Source organism: Lagenorhynchus albirostris, chromosome 1, assembly GCF_949774975.1.
Source record: "Lagenorhynchus albirostris chromosome 1, mLagAlb1.1, whole genome shotgun sequence".
Lineage (NCBI taxonomy): Eukaryota > Metazoa > Chordata > Mammalia > Artiodactyla > Delphinidae > Lagenorhynchus > Lagenorhynchus albirostris.
In genome coordinates, this window is record NC_083095.1 from 74,544,266 (window position 1) to 74,566,036 (window position 21,771).

At 45.3% G+C, this 21,771-nt stretch overlaps 2 protein-coding genes across 6 annotated transcripts in view; one reads left to right on the forward strand and one right to left on the reverse strand.

The window, feature by feature from the left end:
* REM2 (RRAD and GEM like GTPase 2) overlaps positions 1–21,771 on the reverse strand; it is a 120,444-nt gene that overhangs the window by 18,530 nt on the left and 80,143 nt on the right. The window lies entirely within an intron of this gene.
* Positions 32–21,234, forward strand: C1H14orf93 (chromosome 1 C14orf93 homolog). 5 transcript variants are annotated; one of them, XM_060145796.1, is made up of 8 exons: positions 70–140; positions 10,347–10,415; positions 11,100–11,417; positions 13,489–13,809; positions 17,928–17,989; positions 18,817–18,920; positions 19,790–19,902; positions 20,213–21,234. In XM_060145796.1, the coding sequence occupies exons 2-8, from the start codon at positions 10,410–10,412 to the stop codon at positions 20,630–20,632; spliced, it is 1,344 nt and encodes a 447-aa protein (XP_060001779.1). In that variant the 5' UTR covers positions 70–140; positions 10,347–10,409; the 3' UTR covers positions 20,633–21,234. The 5 variants fall into 5 exon arrangements, with proteins under 5 accessions (XP_060001750.1, XP_060001758.1, XP_060001779.1 ...); XM_060145767.1 differs by lacking the exon at positions 70–140 and adding an exon at positions 32–54 and having other exon boundaries at positions 10,410–11,417; XM_060145775.1 differs by lacking the exon at positions 10,347–10,415 and having other exon boundaries at positions 51–140; positions 10,664–11,417.

The following is a 21,771-nucleotide window of genomic DNA, read 5'->3' on the forward strand; positions in this document are numbered from 1 at the left end:
CGCGAGTCCTCCTTTTTGCACACACACGAATACAAAGAGCCATACGACCTTCGGGTATCCTTTTTCCATTTTTTTTCTCCTTAATCTTGTGTGTGTTTTCAAATTTTTTTAAAAAAATAGAGATCTGTGGCAATGCTGGGGTGAGGAAACTGTTGCTAAGGGGAATGTGCGCTTTTCCCCATTTCTTTTTCTGTCTCTCTTCCTCTTTCTTTTTCCTGGTCAAGGTTTTAAATATACCAAGAAGTTGAGAAGCAGGATGGCCGTGTACAACTGTTTCCAGCCAAATTTATAGAGATTTTTTCTTTTTGCTATCACATTTTAAGAACTGGTAAATTTTTATGGTCAGGGGAATTTTAAAAATTTATCCTCTTGGGAAGTGTAAGTTTCTTTTTTTAAGCGGGATGAAGGGATAATGTAAATTTCTGCCACAGGCAACGTGTAAGGGAGCGGAGATTTGAGACTCCCTCACAAAGCTGTTTGCGTGCGTTTTACACATCCTCCCCCAGAACCAAAACCAAGTGGCTTGAATGTGGCAATTGTCCAAGGCCAATAGGTTAAAAATGTTTGGATTTTATAATTGTGACACTCATTTCCCGGCGGGGGGGGGTCAAAGCCCTTCTTACAGTGTGTCTTACACACATTTTTCATGAGAACATTGTGTGTGTGTGTTTCTTTAAGCAAGTAATTTCGTAAAGATTTATCTTGGGGTTTTGTGCTTTGTGTATATGTACAGTATGTGTATATGTGCCGTATCAGATTTTGTTTTCAAAAGCGATTGCCTTTGGTTTTTTGTGTGCAAAGTAGCCCCTAGGATGTGGATTTTTTTGTTGTGTTCCGAAATGTGATCCAGACAGGATTTCATGTGCAAATTAAAGCGTAGAAGAAATCCTATGCATAGAATTACTTAGGCATTTTCATTCCATGTGCATTTACTGTATTTTCTGCTCTTCTTCTAAAGTATAAGATTAGTGAATAATTAAATAATTGCCAAGGAATATGCAGTCCATGTGGCAAATGAGGGTAGGCAATGCATTGAGTCTGTGGTTTAAAGCCACCTTTAGTGACTGTTTTGCCTAAGTGGTTTTGCTTTTTATTGTCTCACGTTCTTAAATGTACAGCTGTGTATATTTTGGCCTTTATGTGTGGTTTGGTTGGTGTGTTCAGAAGGGAAGTTCTCTCTTGGCTTTTTGACAAAATGGTCGTTGATAGGTTGGGATTTGTTTGAAAAGCTTCACAGCTGGCAAAATATCAGGAAAATAATCCAGTCAAGTCCAATTCTCAAAAACTGTTAATGGTGGTGGTGATGGGGGAGGTGCCAAGAGGAGGCAAAGGCAAATAATATATGGGAGGGATAAGAAATGCATTTTGGTTATCATGTTGCATTTTTAAAATGAAAAGCTTTCTCCCCATGCCAAGAGCCACGGAGAGAAGTGTATGAATTAGAGAACAACAGGCTCAGAACAGCACCTCCGCTTACAGGAGACGTATTCTCACTTTTTTCTGTTACAGAACCATCGTCTCCTATTAGGAGTCATACGGAAAATATTTATATTCAAATCTCTATTGGCAGATTGGAGTGAAAGCATAGGAGGTATATGGGGTGATGAGGGAGAAACTGGAATGTCACAAGTGAAGTAGCGACCAGGAGATAAAAAAAGATCTACTGTAGAGTTCAAATTTCAGGACAACAAAACCTCTGTGTGATAATACATTTCCATTCCCCACCTCGCGTCCCACTCAGTTTCAAGCAGTATTTAAGACACCTAACAACGGCGATTAAACTGTTTGTACAGGTCTTGACATTCACTATAATGAAAGTAGCCCGTGTGGGCTCTGGGTTTATCTGTATTGAGTGCATTTTTATTCCCTAACAATACAAGTCAGATCAGTCTCAAATGTGGATCATTCCACAAGTTTAGGCCTGCGTATCTTTGAAATCTAGTCAGTCTAGTGCCCTTTGTGATGGCAGCAGTGTTAGGAATTTTTAATGGAGTTTTGCTCTTAATCTTTTTCGCCTTACTGCAGGTCTTCACGTATACTTCCTACCTTCTCGGAAAAGAGAGTTCTTCTAGAGCAGTATACACAGCCCAAGCCCCTGTCTTCCTAGACTATTTAATTTTTAGGCTCAGAGGCAATGTCCTTGCTTTGAATTTCTTTGTAAGAAACAAAATTCCTCCAACGAATGTATCGTTGTCTTGGCCCTCCTACCAAAGCAAAGCTAAACTCGGTTGGTTTTGCTTGGGAATCCGCGGGGCCCCTCGAAATGAAAACTTCTTTGAAGTAAGGGCAGCTGCCACCTTGCTGAAAGATCTGCAGCTGAGGCCGGTAGGAACGAAAAGCCTTCCGCCACCAAATGTATGAGGCCGACTTGTAGCCACTGTACCTATAATCGTGTACACGCAGCTTTGTGAGCAACAGAGAACAAAAGCGAGTAAACAAACAAAAAAAGAAGCTAAAGATGGCGTCTGACGGCTTTGAAAAAGCCTCGCAGTCGTGTCCCTCCCTGAAGAGGCCCCTCCCCTCCCTGGTTTGTTGAGTGATTGTGGATTGCGGCCAATAACGTCCCCAGCCCTACTCCGCCTCATCGTCCAACCGCCAATCACCGGGGGCCCGGAGACTGGCAGGGCGGGGCCTCCCCGCGTGCGCGCGCTAGCCGGGTACACGAGCCGCGCCTCGGCCGTCCGCGGCCGCCCGCGCGCCTTCTTGGCGCCGTTCGGTCAGCTAGCGCGGCGCGCGGGGCACACGAGGTGGGACACCCTTAGGGCCGCCAAGGCGGGATCGCCACGGGAACTCTCCCGCCATACTCCCCCCAAGCCCTCCGAGCTTTTTTGGCCGCGTAGTCTACCCACGGTGACCCAACGAGATCCCCGGCCGCGCCTCGGCCAATCTGCTGTCTGCGGGCCTTCTGAGGAACACCCCTTTCCCAGGACACCTAGGGCATAGTCTAGCGGGGGCTTCAGTGGCGGGTCGCCCTGTTCCCTGCGGCCTCGAGGGCGGAGCTCAGCTCTATTCTCCCTTGCGCCGCTGTGTCCTCCCTGCCTGTGGCTGAAACGTTCTCTTCGGAAATTGTTCTGCTGTCCCTCGTGCCCACTTTGTCATCTTTGACTAATATTTAATCAGCTAACGTTTACCGAGGGCTCGCTGGGCACACGATACAGCTTTAGGAGCTAGTTTTTCATTTTTCAGTTTCTCCAGAAATGCAGGAAGAGGCATTTACGTCAGGCACATGGATATGGAAACCTTAAACCGGTAATTTAAATCTCACCAAGTTGCTTTTTAGCACATGTAAAGAAAAAAGTGCTATATCGGGTTAAAAACCCTCGTACTACTATACAGACATACTTGGAATTTTCGGATTACGTGGGATCCTTTTCTTAGGAACTCATTCTGCCCTCTGGGTCTACATCTTTTTTACCCCTAGAAACGAAGTCTTAGATTTTGTTTTTTTGTAGATCCTTAGATGGGTCAGTCTTTAAAAATGTAGAAAAATATTGTTTTATGGTATTTACTTACCTGCTCTTGTGTGATAAGGAGCTCATGTCTGATAGAAATAGGTTTTGAGAGGACCTTCTATCCGGTGAGCCATTTTGCACCTTCAAGCGGGGGAGAAGGGCTGACCGGCACAGCAGGAACTTTAAGTGGCCATTTTCCTTTTTTATTTCTTAAAATGAAGATTATGGTATCGATTGCTATGCTTTCAGTAATCACATTTAAGGAAGTCCATTGCTAGCATGACCCTGAATGAGTCAAGGGCCCATTATAAAAACATATATCATCTGAGTGATACCATACCCTACACACCTATTAAACAGTGGGAAAACTTTTATTTTTCATAGTTTGGAGGTGAACTCAGTCATGCAGAATATTCAAACTCAGAATGGGTTGAAGCAAGCAAGGGAGCTGCCAAGGGTATGATATATTTAGTTCTAACAAAAATACATGTCTTGGGAGGAAAGGGATAGTTAAGATTATGGACAGTCTCACCCTGAGCTGTCTGTCTAAAGAAGATGAGTTTTCTTTCTTCTTTATCTAAATACTTATTTTAAAAAAAACAAAATTTTTGAAAAGTACATTTTCTAGGCTCCTTTCACATGTATTAAAATTAGACCAATACAGAATGAACCCCAAACACACAGATTTTATGTAAACTTAAGTTTGACAGCTGCTGCCATTTTGTGTTGGCAGCTCATCATAGGATTGAAGATCTTTTTCTTAACATTCAATTCTAAAAGTTGATAGCATTTTGCAAAAGGCATGTATGTTATTCAGTGGTGGTCAATCTTAGTTTATTCCTGTTTTTTCTTTCTTGAACAAGAATGCAAACTCTTGGTTTCAGAATAAATCAGCAATCTGAAGTTGCAAAAGTTGACAGTATTAAAGTTTAATAATAATGGTATAGACACTGCCTGGATAATTTACTGCAGTTAACTGTTGCTTTGCCAGACATTCCATGGATTGCTTCATGGGCTATTAAACAGTTATACATTTTGAGAGGTAAAATAAAGATACCATAATAAAGTTTAGCTATGTTAATAATGTTGGCAGGGTTAAATGGGCTTTAGAACCTTAAACTAGTGATGGAAAAAAGCAAGAATGATTAATTATGGTAGGTCTGGAGTGTTAGAAAAGAAGAATTTAGCAGGTTGTAGCAACAGATAATGCAGCACTATCTATAATAAAGTTCTTTTATCAGTTTGAATTATTCAAACTGAGAAATGTCTGTAAAGTAAAAAGAATGTCTCAATAGCATATATCTTTGTCTTCCTCTCTCCATGTCAATGAATCTTGGCCGCTGAGTCCATCTTTTTCTTCTCTGCAGTCTCAGGGAAGAGCTTGCCTTCCTTCCTTCTCATGGGCGAATCCTTGCTAGAAGAAAACTTAAATCCTTTCCTAATATGTTTATCCTTTCCTTTTTCACTGGCCTTTTCTTTCTGCTTTTTAAACATACTGAGGCTCTAGTGCCCTCTCTGACTTCCTATTTCCTTCCTTTCATAACTAAACTCTAGAAAACTTGACTTCATGTCTTGCTTCCATTTTCTCTCCATCACGTTCTCTTTTGTCTACTGCATAGTATTACTTTCACTACAAAAAATACCTCTCTGGTCATTGCCAGTGACCATCACAGACAAATAAAATGTATTTCCTTAATTTGCATCTTTTTTAACCATTCTGCTGCACTTGTCACAGTTGATTGGATCCACTTTCTTGATATTCTTCTTCTTTTTAATAAATTTACTTATTTATTTTTGGCTGCGTTGGGTCTTCGTTGCCGTGAGTGGGTTTTCTCTAGCTGCAGCGAGCGGGGGCTACTCTTTGTTGTGGTGTGCAGGCTTCTCATTTCTCATTGCAGTGGCTTCTCTTGTTGAGCACAGGCTCCAGGTGCGCGGGCTTCAGTAGTTGCTGCACGTGGGCTCAGTAGTTGTGGCTCACGGGCTCTAGAGTGCAGCCTCAGTAGTTGTGCACAGGCTTAGTTGCTCTGTGGCAATGTGGGATCTTCCCAAACCAGGGCTCGAACCCGTGTTCCCTACATTGGCAGGCGGATTTTTTTTTTTTCTTTCTTCTTTTTTGCTGTACGCGGGCCTCGCACTGTTGTGGCCTCTCCCGTTGCGGAGCACAGGCTCCAGACGCGCAGGGCTCACGGGCCCAGCCGCTCTGCGGCATGTGGGATCTTCCCAGACCGGGGCACGAACCCGTGTCCCCTGCATCGGCAGGCGGACTCTCAACCACTGCGCCACCAGGGAAGACCCTTGATATTCTTTCTACTTTGGCTTTCATAACACTCTTTTCCTCCCACCTTACTAACCATTCTTCTCTTTCAATGAAGCCTCTTGCAAGGATTGGCTCGAAGTGCTGTCCTTGGCCTTTGCCAAGGACTTTGTATTTACTCCTTGGAGAGCTCATTCACTCTCTGAAGTTCAAATATAACCTCCTACTAAAGTTTCCAAATCTGCATTCCAGCTCTGACCTTCCTCCTGTTTTTGTTTTTCAGTCCTAGCCAGTTGCTTTCAGAACATTCCATTTAAAGATGCTGCCATCAGTTTGAAATTTAACATGTTGTATAAATACACATCTTCTCAAACATGCTGGTGCCTCCTCTCAGCTTCCTCATTTCTATCATTCTGTCAGTGGTACCATCTTCTGACCCTCAGGTTTATAATCTTGAAGCTGTCTTTAACCAATCTCTATCCCCCACATTTATTAAGTTCAGAAATATGATCAGTCCTTCCTCCAGGATATTGAACCTTCATATCCACAATGCTGATTCTCATCACTTCTCTCCAGGATTAAACAATCTCCTAACCTCTAACTGTTCCACTTTAGGTATCTAAGACAGGGGTCAGCAAACTATAGCCCCTAGTCTTAGGTCTGGCCTGCCACCTGTTTTTGTATGGCCCATGAGATAAGAATGGCTTTTATATTTTTTAATGTAAATATTAAATGTAATTTGTGACATTTCTGTGTCCATAAATAAAGTTTTATTGTAACACAGCCATGCTCATGTTTATGTATTGTCCATGGCTGCTTTGTGCTACAGTGGCAGAGTTGAATACTTGTGACAGAAACCACATGGCCTGCAAAGCCTAAGTTATTTACTATCTAGTCCTTTACAGAGAAAGGTTTGCGGACCCCTGCTCTAAGAGTTTCCTTAACTCGATTTTCAAAGTCCTCTGTCAGCTTTCTGTACCTTTTATATAAGCCATTTTGCTCTGATCTCTCACATGTACCCTTTTAATTCTGTTATGTTTTTTTTCCTCACACTTATCACGTCTTCTTACGACCCTCCCAGTTCATCCTATATCTTGCTCAAGGCTCAATTGTAGGTTTTTCTTCGATAAGCCCCCTTCCACATGATTTCATTCTGTTGATCTTTCTATTATTTTGAACTAACTCCTCAAGATTTTTTTAGTCTGTACCATATTTTTAGGCACATGTGTATATTTTGACTTGTTCTTTAGACATTCTATTCTCACATGCACCGTAAGCTCCTTGTGTGTAGGGACTTTTGTCTTCCCTTCACTTGAGTACTTGGAGGTGGCAATCCATTTTGGTGACTCATCCTTTAGCATGGCCTTTCATATAGAGAATTTTTAGAAACACATTTTTGTTGTTGTTTTTAACTTGCTCATCTTCTCTAATGGGGATATATGTAACTAATGATATTAGTGTTTTGTTTTTAATAATTTATCCAGCATTTGAATTGGTGTCTGGTTAGTAAATATCATAATGTGAAATGTTCCTTTAACACCTGCCAACTCCAGTTTCCTCATGCTTTTATTTCAGTGTCTTAGAGCTTATGTGGGAGACTCTAGCAGGAGCCTGGGAAACTAAGTCAGCAGTAATATCCATAGGAACCCCAAAAGAGTTATTTGAACGCCCATTATGCTACACTGCACTGTACCAGGTTTTTATAGACATATTAGTTCAAGAAAACACCTATTTGTTGCCCTGAACGTGACATTCTAAAATGGACATAATTAGGTAATACACAAAATCGAAAAGCAGAAAGAAATTGAGGGACAAAATTATAGAGCAGATAGTATCATGATATTTTATGTCAACACAAATATGAAAATATATTTAGCATTAAAAACTAGCAGAGTTGAAATTATCCTTAGTCTAAACCAGGTCATGATAGTAAGTAAATTACAAATACTCTTGTTTTCTCAATACCTTTCTAATTTGCGTCACAGAAGGTTTTGTACTGATAAATGCGTCTTTGTATACTTGAATTCATTTTTTCTTAGAAATGTGATATTAAATTTAGAAGGGAAACTCCCCAAATTCTATTTCAAGCCATTGTATTTTTTTTTTTTCAAGATTAGGACATCAGGATGGATGTCCAGGATGGGAAGGCAAAAGGTTTCAGGAATCTCGCTGTTACGTGTGGAGCACTGACTGTGTGCCGGTATTCTGTAGATGCCTTATATATATTACATACAGTCTTCACAAAAACACTCAAAGTAGGCAGAGATGAGAACACTGGGGCTCAGAAAAGGGAATTATATGCCCAAGTTCACACAACCCATTTTAGTGCTGTTTTGGGAAGATGACCTATTTAAGGGGAGGGAGGGGCTCAAGGTAGGCACAACGCTGGCAGGGGTAAAGACCTCCTGCAAGAAAGAGTGAGTTTTGGGGGCAAGAGTATTGCAGTTGTCAATTTGATCCCAGGAAGGGTACCCACCCGGAGTCCCAACATGATGCATCTTCATTTCTATTTTTTTTTAATTTTAAAAAATTGAAGTATAGTTAATGTAAATTATATGTTACAAATGTACAATATAGTGATACACAATTTTTAGAGGTTGTACTCCATTTATAGTTATTATAAAATATTGGCTACATTCCCTGTGTTGTACAGTATATCCTTGTAATTTTATACATTATTTATTTATTTATTAAAAACAGTTTTTTTAACTGAAGTATAGTTGAGGTACAGTATTATATAAGTGACAGGTCTTAATTGCTTGTTGTACAAATCCTGAACCCAAGTGGTATATTACTGTTTACATAATTTTCTTTTTCTCACAACATCCATGTTTCAGATTAAACTCTGCATGATGTTGGTTTTAAAAAACTTAAAAACCCCGCTGGAGCATGTAGGACCTTATTTAGGAAGGAAAAGGATATATTAATGATTCATCCACAAATTGACCTGGGAATCACTTAGTGCTTTCCTTTAACCTTTCGTTTTAATTTGACTTTAACCTTTATTTTTTGTTGTTGTTGTTTTTGTTTGTTTGTTTTATTTATTTTTGGTGGTGTTGGGTCTTCATTGCTGCGAGTAGGCTTTTCTCTAGTTGTGGAGAGCGGGTGCTACTCTTTGTTGCAGTGCATGGGCTTCTCACTGTGATAGCTTCTCTTGTTGCAGAGCATGGGCTCTAGGCACGCAGGCTTCAGTAGTTGTGGCACGCAGGCTCAGCAGTTGTGGCGCACAGGCTTAGTTGCTCCACGCCATGTGGAATCTTCCTGGACCAGGGCTCGAATCTTCCTGGACCATGTCCCCTGCATCGGCAGGCAGATTCTTAACCACTGCGCCACCAGGGAAGTCCTAACCTTTAGTTTTTTAGGTTTAACTATGCCTTCCAGTGACTCTAATGATAGAGAAGCAGTAAATGGATTTAAGTTCTTACAAGATGTGAATATCTAGCACAGAAAAGCATTTCTTCGATATAAAGGGTAGAAAAAGCAAAATAAAGACTATTCTTTAAAAACCAAATGTAATTAAAATGCATTGTCAGCTTTACATTTTAGTACCTCAGAGGCATTGATATTGCTGTTTCCGAAATGAGATTGCTGACTCAAAACAAACAAACAAACCAAATCTTGGAATGTGGAAAATTCTCCTAACCTTCTCCTCTCCTTTTTTTTTTTTTTTCCTCTCTCTCCTCTCCTTTTAATTGTGATGTTATGATATAATTTACAGGGTAAGATAGAAATGTATCTCTTGAGGAAATTGTAAACATACTTAAGATTTTGTCACTTAGGGAGCTTCAGGCAGAAAGATTCTTTTTTCTGTAATCAAGTGTCATTTAGAAAATGACAATATGAAGTTCCTTGGAGTGTTCTCAGTGGTACAAACCAACCCTCCCACACTTTTTTTTTCCTCCTGAAGTAGTTTAGTTGCTTAACTACAGTGATTCAAAAGAGAGGCAGTTTGGCTTATCATTGATATTCTGGTCTCTCCTTTTGGGGGCTGGTTGTGCGGGTAGAGTGGCAGCATGTAGCTACTTAGACAATCCCGTTCAGCTCTGCCTCTCCCTTAAGCAGCATGAGAAGTGGAGTTGAGGGTCCCCAGTTGGTTTCTCTGGGCTTCCAGCTGGAGGATTCAGAACAGCTAGTTTCTATTGCAGAGGCTGTAGGCCCAGGTGTACAAAGTGTGAGAGTAGGGGGCTGTGCACAGCCCTGGTTACTGCAGCTCAACTCTCCTATCCAGCTTTTCCTTTCATTTCCCTGCCCACGCCCAAAACATTAATGATATAATAGTGTGAAGTTGGCAACATGTTGGGGGCTGCATTGATTGGCCTTTTCCTTGTTTAGGAGTCTTACTCTGAATGCATCTGTATGCAAATTATAGAGACGGTAGAATTATGATTTTTTTATGTCAACAAAAAGTGGTATCAGTTTAAATACACACACACACTAAACTGAAAGTAGCCATAACTGGATTCTGCTGTCTTCCCCTGATCTTGAAAAAGATATATAAGTTCTCTGCATGTCTCTTCTCTGGCCCTGGGTTAACATGTGTTTCCTAGAGCTGTTGTGTGGATGAGATTAACCTACATGAAGTGTTCTGAACTCCTTAAGGAATGATGTCAAAGCAATAAAATGCAATACTGTTTTTACAGCCAAGATAGAGAGGCGGAGAAGACAGATCTACATTTTCTTCCTTAATTTTCTGATCTTTCCAGATGCCGGTGGGTCCTTTTGAGTCCCATCTCTGTTCCTTAGCTTGGAGTGGTGGGGAATTCCATGCCTTCCACCCTCTGAAACTGTGTTCCTCCCGAAGGGCTTTGTAGGCCCACCCTTTTGGGAAGGGGTGAGTGTGACCCCCACTGTGTTGAGCTAGGGCAGCACAGAGAAGAAGGCCCTCTGCTCCATAGCCCAAGGAGAGGCAGCCATGGACTGTGTGCGCCTTCAGGGCTAGCCCACTCCTCCTTCACAGAACCCAGCCCCCGGGGGCCCAGGCTGCTCCGACCAACCTCCATGAAAAAGGAGAGTGAATCCAAAGAGACCAGAGCTTCGTGCGGTCCGGTCGACTGGGGACACTTTTGCAGCAGTCCAGCAGCGTGAGCACGGGCCTTCCTGCCTCTGCCACCATGTCCTTCAGCGCCACCATTCTCTTCTCCCCTCCCAGTGGCGGCGAGGCCAGATGCTGCTGCTGTGCCTGTAAGAGCGAGACTAGCGGGGGCAGCACAAGCTGTCAGGGCGGGAACCCTCCTCCCAGCACCCCGATCACGGTCACCGGACACGGCCTGGCCGTCCAGAGTTCAGAGCAGCTCCTGCATATTATCTACCAGCGGGTGGATAAGGCCGTGGGTCTGGCTGAGGCTGCGCTGGGTCTCGCCAGGGCCAACAACGAATTGTTAAAACGTCTCCAGGAGGAAGTGGGTGAGCTGAGGCAAGGGAAGGTGCCCGTCCCCGATGAAGACGGCGAGAGCCGGGTGCACGGCTCCCCGCCCGAGGAGCCCGGGCCCCTCAAGGAGAGCCCCGGAGAGGCAGACAGGGCCTTGCCGGCCGTGGAAGAGGAGTGTGACAGTGTGGGCAGCGGCGTGCAGGTGGTGATCGAGGAGCTGCGGCAGCTGGGAGCGGCCTCAGCTGGGGGGCCTGGGCCCTTGGGCTTCCCGGCCGCTCAGAGAGACGTACGGCTCCCGGTATGCGCCCTGGCTGCAGGCGAGGGGCCTCCGATGCTCAACCCCGTGAGTACGCAGCGCAGGACACTAGCGGGGCTGTGCTTCTGTGCTCTTCCCGGCCTCTTTCTCTTCTCTTCTCTCCATCCTTCAGCCTTTCTTTCGGTTGTATCTGTGACAGAACAGCACGGTACCCAGTTTCCTTTGCCGGCAGGGAGAGTCAGCCCTCCTGGGTTTTTTGTTTTTTGTTTTTTGGGGTTTTTTTTTTGGTACCGTGGCCTCTCCGGCAGAAGGTCATTTTCTGGCGTGAGTGGTGTCGGGGCAGTGGTACTGCGCTCCCTCTCTGTTGCTCTGCATGGCACCTTCTCCACAGCTGCCTTGGCTGCTCCGTGGGTTCTGCCTCTCCTGGCAAGGATGCCTGCCGAGCACAGACGGCTCATTCATATTTGATCACGGGCCCTCTGCTTGCCAAGAGGAATTCAGGACTATGAGGGAGATGGGGATGTGAGGAGAGAGAGGCAGAGGCGGGGAGAGAGAGAGAAGGGAAAGTGGGAGGGAGAGGACAAAGATAATAGCCGACAGGTGTAGGGAGGGAAAGAGGCAGGCGGAAATGAAGGGAAGGAGAAAAAGTGGAAAACAAGAGCAGAGGAGAAAGGTGAACATAAATGGAAGGAGAATTGATGCAAGAGAGAGAAAATGAGGTAAGGTGGGAGGGAGGTAGAGGACAGGAAATAAAAATGAGGAACAGAAATGAGAGTTGAGAGTTCACAGTAAGAGGATGATAACATGTAGGGAGAAAGAGGGAAGCGAGCAGGCCTATTTTGTGAGCAGGAAAAGACAAAGAAGCACATGTGCTATTTCAGCTTCTTTACTGCTCAGGGCCATATGAGCAGGAAAATCCTGGCTGAGGAGAGTAAAAACTGCAGAAGTAGTTTCACACATGGAAGTATGGAAAGGAGATGGAGCAACTGTAGAGATCTCAGAGATGGGAAACTAACAGATGTGTTGCCACTTGAGAGACAGTGGGAGGTCTGTCAGCTCTCCTCCACCCTCTCCTCCAGAGCGTCCTCCCTCTGCCCTGTCTCTGTTCCTCCTCCCCGCCACGACGAGGCCCAGACACCCAGGAAAGTGTAGAGCAGCAGAACACACAGGGTTGATGGGAGGGATGAGACTCCCAGCCCATCTGCTGGATCTAAGGAGTGTGACCAGTTGTGTTACACTGCAACTGGTCACTGCTGCCCCGAGGCCTAGCCACGTGCGGGTGATGGCCCCGCGGCTCGCCCCAGTCTGTGCCCCGCCAGGGACTATCCTTGGTTTGGTACTGTTGGAGGAGGAGCTGGGAAGGTGGGAGGAGGCTAGGAGGTACCTGGCCAGGCAGAGCCCTGAGCTGTGGTTCTTTCTGGCAGGGAAGGCTTCCAAGCCAACAGGATGGAATTAGATTTCACAGCACAGAAAGCAGCTCACAGGTCTATAAATCTCAGCCTCCTCCCCCACTTCTTTCTGTGTTTTTTTTCCCCCACTTTCACTGTTTTGTTTTCTGGGCTGCAAAAATCCCCCTCCTTTCTTCTTTCCTCTCTCTCTCTCTCCCCCTTCCTCCCTCCTTCCTTCCCCTACCCTCTATGTCCTTGAGTGAGGGCACAGGCAGGCAAGCAGGTGTCAGGGCAGTGACAGTCGGATGTGGCCAGAGCAGGATCAAGGTGAGGGCACACACTGGCCCCGCAAAGGGAAAAGGGCGGGGTCGGGGAGGCAGTGCTAGCCTCTCTAGAGATTTCCGACTTTATATCTCCCTCCTTTGCTCCCATATCTCTCCTTTTTATTGTTATTTTATTCTCTTGCTCCTTCTCTTGCTTTGTTTTCCTTTCTTGTCATCACTTCCCCCCCTAACTCCTTTCAGGCAAAACACTTACCCAGCTACATTTCCTATACTCAAGCACAAAGCGTAAATGACTACTCACAAAGCGTTAGAAACATGCCTTCTCTGTATAATCAGTCCTGTGGTAATGACCCAACATGAGAGGCCCTGTACCCGCAGAAATATTTGCCCACACTCCTTGTTCATTATACTTGGCCAATGAATGATGGTTGATCAGGTTCCCGTAAGCCTGGCTGGCTAATAGGCTATTCTTTTTTATCTTCTTAGCTGGTGGATGATTATGTGGCCTCTGAGGGTGCAGTGCAGCGGGTGCTGGCCCCTGCTTATGCCAAGCAGCTTTCACCAGCCACACAACCGGCGATCCAGCGGACAACCTCAGAGACAGGGCCGGAAAACGGAACCAAGCTGCCCCCGCCCCACCCCGAGGACATGCTCAGCGCTGCTGCTGCCCTGGAAGGTGCCTTGGAAGAATCAGGCCCTGGGGGAACTGGGGAGCTGAGACACTCTCTAGGATTTACTGCTTCCCCATGCAGGACCAGAGGGAGTGGGCAGAAGAACTCCAGGCGCAAGCGGGATCTGGTCCTCTCCGTAAGTGAGCTCGCTTTCTCCACGTTTTTCTTCAGTCTGGAGAGATAAGTGAAGAGGGAAATGTGGGTTGATTTTAAACGTCCCATATCGAATGAATGGTATCCTGAAGCCTGCTGGAGTGGGAGGGGCAAGAAGGAGAGAGCCTCTTCCCTAGCCCAGGGACAGGCAGCCCCACTGCTATCAGTGGAACTTCTTTAGGTTTTCCCAGATAGATTGATATCTTCCATTTAAAGATAAGGGAATTCTATCATATATATAATTATATAATTACATCATATCTCCTGGTGATCTCATAATCCTGATGGGAAGATCCTTAAGGGGTTAAGCAGATTGACGGCAGCAGAGCAGCACTGGAAACTGCCTGCAAATTACCAGTGTTCAGGGTGAGTAGCAAGGGTCCCCATGGGCAGAAAGGCCAAGGTGTCCTGAGGTGGTCCCGTACCCCAAAGATGCAAAGGGCCACTCAGCTCAGGTGTAAAAGGTTTGGAGATTCTACTGATTCTCAGAGCACTTGGCAGGGAAGGTACTGATATGATCCAGTTCTGCCTGAAACCTTGCAGTGGCTCGGAGCCCTAGGAGCGTCACTAAACATCCTACAGTGTACAGGATGTCTCCCCCAACACCCCCATTATCCAACCTAAAATGTCAATAGTGCCGAGGTTGAGAAAGCCTGTTCTAGGGTGACCGCAGACCTTTGGATCCGCTCTGTCGCCCAGAACATCTTTCTGATAACTGTGGGGATGTTCTTTAGCCGTATCATGTTCCCATTGACGGTAATGGGTCTCCACTCTCTGGATAATGGCTGATGAGGTAACTTGAGGGCTCTGGTTAGGAGTGGAGGTCACCACTGACATCCAGCAAGATCTCATCATAGTATAGAACTCATTTCTCCTTGTTACAGTCTTAGTAAAGATTGAAAACAGCTGACTACCATTTATACCTCCTTTATTCATATTCTTTCTTTTTCTAAGAGATCCTACTTTACTCTGCCTTTTCATTTGATGTTTTTACATTGACATATTCTTTTTTTTTTTCCTCTCTCTCTCTTCCAGAAGACACCATTCATAATCAGTATCAACTGGTTTCTAACCTTCATTTCAAATTTTGGTTATGTTCAGTGACATGTCACTTACCAAGAACAGGGAATAGGGGGACTTCCCTGGTGGTCCAGTGGCTAAGACTTCATGCTCCCAAAGCAAGGGGCCTGGGTTCGATCCCTGGTCAGGGAACTAGATCCCACATGCTGCAACTAAGTGTTTGCATGCCGCAACTAAAAAAAAAAAAAAAAAGATCCTGCATGCCATAACTAAAGATCCCGCATGCCGCACGAAGATCCCGTGTGCTGCAGCTAAGACCAGGTGCAGCCAAATAAATAATATTAAAAGAAAAAAAAAAAAACAGGGACTAGGTTTAGTTTCTCTGTCATGGATTTCTGGCCCAACCGAGGGCACTGTTGTTGCCAGTGATAGAAATGGAGGCTTATACCTAGAAGTACATTTCAAGGGATTTCCCAAAAATTCATAGTGCTTAAATTGTGAATAAATGTGTGACAATTAAAATTTGCATAAAATCAGGACTTTTGATCAGTTCCATTCCTCTAGTGCCTACTAACTCCAGCGAGAGGTCTAGTGATGAGGCCTGGCTTCTTCCTGCCCTTTGGAGAGCTCAGCATGGGACCTTCTGGGAGGACAGCATTCTCAGTCATCCTGCTCTGTGTTATAGTGCTTGAAGAGGTGTGAGAGGACCAGTCAGGGAGTCTTGCTGCCTGTCACAGAGAAAGATATAAAATGTTCTTGTATTAGTCTGTGGGTTTAGAGGGAGAGGGATAGTTGCAGATCTTCACTGTTCCAACCTTTAGCTCTGGGAAGGAATGAGAGAGGTATCTCTCCAATGTGATGAAGCTGCTGTGGGTCGCTGCTAGAGATCCAAAAGGACCAAATTGGAATCTTAATTCCTTGGACTGCTGCAGATCCCAGCCACCCATTGGGGAAATTATTCATTTTTAGCTCACTCAGGAGGTAGGTGAGCCAGCAGCCTTTACAGTCTTAATGTTTATTATTGTCTAGAGTATTTTCCCTTTCCACTTCAAGCTTGGTTGGATGTTTATCAGCTGATCTCTTCCAAGCCACTTGAATTGGAAGCTATGCAACTCCCCCACCCTACTTTTTTTTCTTTTCTTTTTTTCTGCAACTCTTTCAAATTCTTTCTGAAGCATTTACCCATCTTTTGTGATTTTTCAAGTTTGGACTTCTAAGAGGTAAAATAACTATATCAAATATGAAGCTAGTACAACAGTCTTTTTTATAGAGTGGAGACTCTAACCATAAAGAGTTAACAGTAATTTCCTAAGTTGATATGGTCAGTCAGCCATAGGGCTAGGAGCGTAAATTGGGCATTTTTTAATATGAAGCTGAAATCCTGAGATCAGCATCCCATCAGTTTGGGACTGGGTAATTTCCATTGACTGAAGGACCTTGGAATGAAAATATAATCAGAAACAACAAAACTAAATTTAATAGGAAGAAATGTAAAATCCTACATTAAAGTTAAAAAAAAACAGTTGCAGAATGGTGGCGATAGTAATCCATGTGGAAAATGGACTACAAGCTCACTATGAATGAACTCTGTGACACTGAGAGTAGGGATGGGCTTGCTAAGAGAGGTACAGCATCTTGGGTTTCATTCCTAGAAGTATAGAGTTCTAGTCAGGGAAGTAATGTTCCCTTTGGCCAGACCTCAACAGATGAGTTAGATTCAGTTCCAGGTGCCATGTTGTAAGAGGGACACTGGCAAACCAGGGAGGCTCATAGCTTCATGAGGAGTCTGTCTGGCAACTATGTCATGAGGAATGGTTGAAGGACTTGGTGTTTAGATGGGATAAGAAAAGACTTGGTAAGTACATGGAAGCTGTCTTCAAATACTTCAGGTGCTGTTAGGGCAAAACTGGGGTCAGATTTTGGAGCATCTAAGGCAAATTTTTTTAAATTAATTAATTTATTTTTGGCTGCACTGGGTCTTTGTTGCTGCACACAGGCTTTCTCTAGTTGAGACGAGCTTGGGCTACTTTTCATTACGGTGCATGGTCTTCTCATTGCGGTGGCTTCTCTTGTTGCGGAGCACGGGCTATAGGCGCGCGGGCTTCAGTAGTTGTGGCACGTGGGCTCAGTAGTTGTGGCTCGCAGGCTCTAGAGCACAGGCTCAGTAGTTGTGGCGCTTGGGCTTAGTTGCTCCACGGCATGTGGGATCTTCCTGGACCAGAGCTCTAACCTGTGTCCCCTGCATTGGCAGGCGGATTCTTAACCACTGTGCCACCAGGGAAGCCCCTGAGGCAAAATTTTTTAACAATTAGAGATATTCAATAGTAGCTGAGTCAAAAACTAGTGAGAACCCATCATTAAAGGTGTATAAGCAAAGGTAGTGACTTCCCTGGTGGCCCAGTGGTTAAGAATCCGCCTGCCAATGCAGGGGACGTGGGTTTGATCCCTGGTCCGGGAAGATCCCACATGCTGCAGAGCACCTAAGCCCGTGCGCCACAACTGCTGAGCCTGCGCTCTGCAGCCCGCGTGCCACAACTACTGAAGCCCGCACGCCTAAAGCCCGTGTTCCTCAACAAGAGAAGCCACCGCAATGAGAAGCCCGCGCACCACAACAAAGAGTAGCCCCCGCTCACTGCAACTAGAGAAAGCTCACATGCAGCAATGAAGACCCAACATAGCCAAAAATAAATAAATAACATTAAAATTTTTTAAAAAAGAAATGTCCACTTGCAGTAGCCCTGGTGTATATTTGCTCTCTCCTTGCTGTTAGGAGTGTGTTTGTGGAAGTGTTTGAAACCCTCTACTGTAGTGATCATATTCCCTGGGAGCAGAAGGAAGACCAGGGGGTAATCCTGGAGACGCCACAGAAATTAAATGAAAAGGAAAGAAAGGGAGGGTTCATTAGAAATACTAACTTGGATCGGCTCTCTGGCTAAGAAAGGGCATCAACAGAAATGGTACCTAGACTATGGGCAGGATTCAGGCAGAGAACCCCATAGGGACAGTGCCTAGGGACCAGAGGAGGGTTTCATCATATTTGCTCCTGGCTTGATTCTGTGTTTGTTTGTTTGTTTCCCCTAGAAATTGGTCCACAATGTGCATAACCACATCACCAATGACAAGAGATTCAATGGGTCTGAAAGGTACGATCCTCTTGAGGGAAAAGATCATAAGGAACTTTGCCAAGGAGAGGGAAATAGAGGGGGCTGCTTCAGTATAACAGTGAGGGTAAGGCTTCCATCTCACCATTGCCCCTTGTATACTGTCTTAGGCCATGGAGGACTTTACCACAAAGTTGATTAGTGCTGGGAATCTCTGTCTAGCTTTTAAAATGCTGACGAGGGGGCTTCCCTGGTGGCGCAGTGATTGAGAGTCCGCCTGCCGATGCAGGGGACATGGGTTCGTGCCCCGGTCCGGGAGGATCCCACGTGCCGCGGAGCGGCTGGGCCCGTGGGCCATGGCCGCTGGGCCTGCGCGTCCGGAGCCTGTGCTCCGCAACGGGGGAGGCCACAGCAGTGAGAGGCCCGCGTACCAAAAAAAAAAAGAAAAAACAAAAAAAAAAAACAAAATGCTGACGAGGGACTTCCCTGGCGATCCAGTGGTTAAAACTCCACTCTCCCTGGGCTTCCCTGGTGGCGCGGTGGTTGAGAGTCCGCCTGCCGATGCAGGGGACACGGGTTCGTGCCCCGGTCCGGGAGGGTCCCACATGCTGCGGAGCGGCTGGGCCCGTGAGCCATGGCCGCTGAGCCTGCACGTCCGGACCCTGTGCTCCGCAACGGGAGAGGCCACAACAGTGAGAGACCCGCGTACCGCAAAAAAAAAAAACAAAAAACCTCCACCCTCCCACTACGGGGGGGCACGGGTTCCATCCCTGGTCGGGGAACTAAGATCCCACAAGCCACGTGGTGCAGCCAAAAAATAAATAAATAAAATAAAATACTGCCTTATTCACTCTCTTCTCTTGTGGCAGCATCAAGTCCTCTTGGAATATTTCAGTAGTGAAGTTCCTTCTGGAAAAGCTCAAGCAGGAGCTGGTAACCAGTCCCCACAATTACACTGACAAGGAGCTGAAAGGTGAGAAAAACTAAGTTAACTCCCATCCCATCCTTTCTTCATCCCCTGTTCCTGGCCAGAGGAGAAGAGGCATATGGAGATGATTTAGGTGGTTTTGAAAATAGAGGACTTTAAAAAATTGGTTTTGGTTATTCTTTTCACCTGCAATACACACAGGATTGTCTCTAATTGCCTTTTTATTCCCCTACTCAGTCTGAAATGAAAATGGGAGAAGGAAAGGGCCAGAACACCATCATGCATGACATTTACACGCAGAGCCTGAATCTAGGGTGTTATAAAAAGGAGGTCAGAATCCAGCCCTGCTCTTTTGTCCCTAAATATTATGTCCTGGGTTTTCTACTTTCCTTGCTCTTCTGTTATTTGTCTGTAGCACTAAGAAAGCTTGTGCTAAAAAAAAAAAAAAAAAAAAAAGCTTCTGCTGAAAAAGTACTTGTAATCTGCTGTCAGCTGAGTAGAATGGGGGTAGGTTTAACTGGGAGTGGGGGAAGGGAGTTACAGAAGCATTGGAGTTGTCTTTTTTTTTTTTAACCTCTTTATTGGAGTATAATTGCTTTACAATGGTGTGTTAGTTTCTGCTGTATAACAAAGTGAATCAGTTATACATATACATATGTCCCCACATCTCTTCCCTCTTGCGTCTCCCTCCCTCCCTCCCTGGAGTTGTCTTTTTATAGTGGGAGGAGTTCCTGTTGGAGAGGGAGGGAGGCAGAGGGAGCTAAACCAGAGAGGAATGAATAGATGCTGATGGATATACCCAGAAAGCCCATCGTCTAAACAGTGGTTCACCCTTCTCCCATCCAGTAGTATTAGGGCAAAAAAAAGGGCTGAGGACCCTGCTTTTTGCTGCCTGCCTTCTCCCTCCCCACCAGGAGCCTGTGTAGCCTACTTCCTTACTAAGAGGCGTGAGTACCGCAACTCCCTGAACCCTTTTAAAGGCCTAAAAGAAAAAGAGGAGAAGAAACTTCGAAGTCGCAGATATCGGGTAGGTTTCTAGTCTTTCCTTTCAAGATGCTAAACTCTAAACGCTAATAAATAAGTCACAGTGGGAAGGGCCAGGGGACGTGGCATCTGAGAAAAGAGTTGAGATCCAGGAACGGAGCAGAGGAGGAGGAGGAAGGGAGCCAGTTCTAAGATCTGACTTGGGTTCTCTTGAGGACTTGTGTTCTCTTGAGAACTTGGTTCTCTCGGGCACAGATTTTACACAGCCTCCCTTCCACCCAAAGCCTTTCCCCAAACCTAATGCATGGTGGTTTGTTGCTTTTCCTAATCTCTGTCCTGGGCTCCTACCTTAGCTTTTTGCCAACCGATCCAGCATCATGAGGCATTTTGGCCCTGAGGACCAACGCCTGTGGAAGGATGTGACAGAGGAGCTGATGTCAGATGAAGAGGACAGCCTTAATGAGCCAGGTGTCTGGGTAGCCCGGCCTCCCCGTTTCCGGGCCCAGCGCCTCACGCAGCTCTGCTACCACCTGGATGCCAACTCTAAGCATGGCACCAAAGCCAACCGTGTGTATGGACCTCCCTCAGACCGCTTACCTTCTGCTGAGGCCCAGCTCCTTCCACCAGAACTTTACAATCCTAATTTCCAAGAGGAGGAGGATGAGGGAGGTGATGAGAATGGACCTGTCTCCCCATCTTTTGACCAACCCCACAAAACCTGCTGTCCTGACTTGAACTCGTTCATTGAAATCAAGGTGGAAAAGGATGAGTGAAATGTATAACCAAGAATAACTCTGGCATCCGCCTCTTCCCATGTCCTCAAAATGGGTGGCCACAGGGCTTCCCAGAATGACGAGATGTCTTCTGCAGTCTGAGAAAGCAAATCTGCCTCTCTTCTCAACACAGTCTCCACTAGAAGTGGAAGCTGGCAGCTCTGGTGGGATAAAAGGACTCATCTCCAAGGGGGAAATACTCCCCCCTCCCCCCGCTGTGAACGACAAGCCAGAAAATGCTTATTCCTAAGCATAACAGTGCCTCGGAAGAGCCTGGGCTGAGAAAAGGAGGATGGGTCCAAGAAACAGAGGCCTTCTTGACGTATGCCCTGGTCTCTGAGTTGTTTTTTCTTCTGGTTTCACTCAAAGCTCTAGTGAAGCGGCCCTTGGTCGTACCTTCTACTTCTTACCCTGACTGCTGGTCTTGCTCCGTAGTGGAAGCAGCACAGGACCAGGCCAGGGTAATACTGCCACCTGGTGGACAGTTTCAGTCATGGGCTTCATTCTTCTGAGCAGAACACAGGCTCCATCCGTATTTGGGAATTGGGATCTAGATGTAATAACTATTGTTTATTGAATTATATAAGGAAGATTTTATTATTCCCATTGTACACGTGAGGAAATTAAGGCTTAAAGAGTTCCCCTGTCTCACCAGCAGCTGCTTTCCCACCGTGTGACCAAGCAGTATACGTGGCTTTCTTAGTCCTGTCAGCCAAGCTGTATTTTGAGGAAGGTGAGTGTGTGTGTGTACGTGTGTGTGTGCACACAAGCACACATGCAGAATATATATACACACACAAAATTTGTGCCTTTTTGGATGGATTGAGAAGTAAATGTGGCTTTCTCTTCACTCTGTCAATCATACAACAAATACTGATTGCTTACTAGGTGTCAGGTGCTGTGCTAGGTGCTACGGATAAACTGTTGAACAGGTTAGATACTGATCAGAAGTTTTATTGTCTAGTCAGGAAGCCAGGCATTTAAGTAAGCAATGAAATGAATTGTGATAAGTGTGATGATGGGGGAATGTAGTACATGGCTATGTACCACAGGGGTAACTAACTTGCTCTGGCAGTCTGGAAAGGCTTCTCGGAGAGTGTTTAAATTGATGCTTGAAAGATGGGGAGAAGTTAACCAGG

Bases quoted from the DNA above. Each gene is read 5' to 3' on its own strand.
- C1H14orf93 (XM_060145767.1), top strand. From the start codon at position 10,818: ATGTCCTTCAGCGCCACCATTCTCTTCTCCCCTCCCAGTGGCGGCGAG. The intron at 17,990-18,816 runs GTACGATCCTCT...CTCTTGTGGCAG, and splicing joins AGATTCAATGGGTCTGAAAG to CATCAAGTCCTCTTGGAATA. The intron at 19,903-20,212 runs GTAGGTTTCTAG...CTCCTACCTTAG, and splicing joins TTCGAAGTCGCAGATATCGG to CTTTTTGCCAACCGATCCAG.